General features: G+C 49.5%; 1 protein-coding gene across 1 annotated transcript; it reads right to left on the bottom strand.

Annotated features, from left to right (window-relative positions):
• Positions 1 to 438: 438 nt before the first annotated feature.
• SOX11 (SRY-box 11) lies at positions 439 to 2,848 on the bottom strand (the record flags this gene model as incomplete). Its single annotated transcript, XM_017744905.1, has 1 exon — positions 439 to 2,848. A coding segment is annotated over one exon (1,149 nt), but the record flags the coding sequence as incomplete, so codon positions are not given.
• Between the last annotated feature and the right edge of the window lie 2 nt (positions 2,849 to 2,850).

Here is a 2,850-nt window from a genome sequence, read left to right as displayed (position 1 = left end):
GCTCTTTCCCCGCCGGCGGGCGGGGGGAAGGCGGCAGAGCCGAAAATACCCGGGGCGAGCCAGCCTGCCACTGCCCGGGACAGCCCGCAGCAAGCAAACCCCGGCCCCGCGGAGCAAAGCCGGTGGGAAAAAGGCGACGAGAGGAGGAAAGAAAAAGAAGCAGTCCTGACTCTCCTTCCCCCCTAGCTCTGATCATGCACAACATCCTACAGCTACCGCGCCTCCGCGGGAGAGGGGTGACAACACGGCATCTCCAGCGTTACTGCTACAGACACTAATTGCGATACGAGTTTCTATCAGTTCCAGCTGATTTATTAAAATTGTAAAGATACAGACTTTCAGCATTAAAAAAAAAAAAAAAAAAACCAGGCTATGATGTTGACAGTGCACAAGTCTGCTTTTGCCATCATTTGCTACAAAATATGCAGATGGTCTGTACTTTAGATTATATTGCACAACATGAGAAACTTTTTAAACTATGTGCCTTTTTTCTTTTTTTTTTTTTTTTTTGCTAAAATCGAGAATCCAGTTTCATACCTTCCATCTGGGGCCCCATCCACATATCACAGCGTATGAGATACATAAAGTCCTACTATAGTACAGTACATATACAATCTTTTAAACTAAGATAACAGCTCTGAGGTCTATATCACCATTTTCAATAAATCTTTACCTACAAATATTGAACAAATCTGAACTATAGCTGTACAAAAAAAGTGTTTGTTTCTTTTTTTTTTAAACCACAAGGCCTTTAGATGCAAGGATTATTTTTTAAAATTTTAATCCTTTTAAAACCAGGACGTAACGTACCAACAAACTTGCATGCTAAAAACAGAGAAAAACAAAGAAAATAAAAGGGAAGAAGTGCCTGAAAAGTCTTACTGAAAAAACACAGCAAGAATGTTCCCTTTTCACTGTACAAAAATACGCCTGAAAATATATTAATTTTTAAAAAAGACTGAGGTCTGTTATGTATCAAAAATGTTTCAATACCTTTTTGTACTGAGGTCTAGGCTGTCTGGTATTCAATCAAGGAGGTATAAGGGAACAAGTTACAAAAAAAAAAAAAGTTGGCAAGTAGAAATCACATTTGTAAAACCATAAACAATTTGATCTGAAAAGTAAACTCTGATCTTAAGTCAGTTCAGTTATTTGTAAGCGTTTGTACAGTCTGCATTTTTTCAAGCTCCCTGCAGCTTTGTTAAGAATCGGATGCATAGAAGACATCAGTTTTCTCCCTCCAAAAAAAGTTGAATGGTCCCTTTCGGAAAAAAAAGAAAAAAAAAATAAGAACAGTTCGTTAAGATCTCTCACGGGAAAAAAAAAATAAAAATCCACAAACCCCCTTGAGTAACAGTTGTGCTGCCAAAAGACTTCTTTGCAGACCATCTTCCAGACTTCAATCAGAGACCGACAAGCTTCAAACAGCGCCTTCTGTATCATTTTTCCCCCAGTCCCATTTGCCTTTGCTGTTGTTGTTGTGATCACCAAACGTAATAAAAATTAAAAAAACACAAAAGTAATAAAAAAAATAAAATCACAACTCCCGGGCTCGGAACTAACTTCGAGATTTTTTTTTTTTTTTAAAGAAAACAAGACTTTTTTTTTTTAATCATTATCATGATCATCATCATCATCGCCGGCGTCGCGCCGCTCCAGCTCCGCCGCTCTCGCCGCCCGCTCTGGCCGCCGCCCCCGCTCAGTACGTGAACACCAGGTCGGAGAAGTTCGCTTCCAGCCAGTCGCCCGCGATCATCTCGCTCAGCTCCGGGGTACAGTAGTCGGGGAATTCGAAGTGGGAGCCGAGGCTGCCCTCGCTGAAGGAGTCCAGGTCCTTGTCCACCAGCGAGAGGGAGAGGTTGCCGGCGGCGGCGCCCGCCCCCAGCTCGGCGGCGGCGTGGCCGTGCTGAGAGAAGTTGAGACTGAGGTCGAAGAGCAGGTCGTCCGCCTCCTCGCTACCGGCCGACGAAGTGGAGATGGACCGGGAGGACGCCGGGGAGAGGCCGGGCGGCTGCTTCGGCGCCGGCGGGCCCTGCTTGGTGATGTTCTTGAAGCTGTAGTAGAGTCTGCTGCCGCCGCCCGCCGCCGCGGCGCCGCCCCGCACCTCCTCGTACAGGCTGGCCCCCTCGGTGGACTCCGCCGAGGAGCTCAAGGTGGGGCTGGCCGGCACTTTGGCCACGTTGTACCGCCGCAGCTGCTGTGGCCCCGGCTCCTCATCCTCGTCCTCGTCCTCCGCCTCCTGCTTGATCCGCAGCTGCAGCTCGTCCTCGTCCTCCTCCTCATCCTCCTCCTCGTCCATGAAGACACACTTGACCGTCTTGCTGCTCACTTTCAGGGTGCCGAAGACGTACTCGTCTCCCGCGTAGTCCCCGTGGTGGGCGGTTTTGGCTCCCGGCTTGGGGGGCGAGGAGCCGGAGGAGGCTTTCAGCTTGCTGCACTTCTTGCTGGAGCTCTTGGCGCTCTTGCTGCCGCCGCTGCTGGCGGGAGCGTTTTTCTCGGGACTTTGGCTAGCGTTGGGCTTGGCCGACGGGTCCATTTTGGGCTTTTTCCTGGGACGGTACTTGTAGTCGGGGTAATCAGCCATGTGCTTGAGCCGCAGTCTCTCCGCCTCCCGAATGAAAGGGATCTTCTCGCTGTCCTTCAGCATTTTCCACCGCTTGCCCAGGCGCTTGGAGATCTCCGCGTTGTGCATGTCCGGGGACTGCTCCATGATTTTTCTCCGCTCGATCTTGGACCACACCATGAACGCGTTCATCGGTCTCTTTATGTGCCCCGATGCCGTTTTGCACCAGTCCGGGTCGCTCTCGTCCAAAGCGACGGGGCTACAAGCCATGAACTCGCCCTCTTCAG

The sequence above is a fragment of the Corvus brachyrhynchos genome, unplaced genomic scaffold, assembly GCF_000691975.1.
Source record: "Corvus brachyrhynchos isolate BGI_N302 unplaced genomic scaffold, ASM69197v1 scaffold116, whole genome shotgun sequence".
Lineage (NCBI taxonomy): Eukaryota > Metazoa > Chordata > Aves > Passeriformes > Corvidae > Corvus > Corvus brachyrhynchos.
The sequence above is the reverse complement of the archived record's forward strand: the minus strand, read 5'-3'. Positions and strand labels throughout refer to the sequence as shown.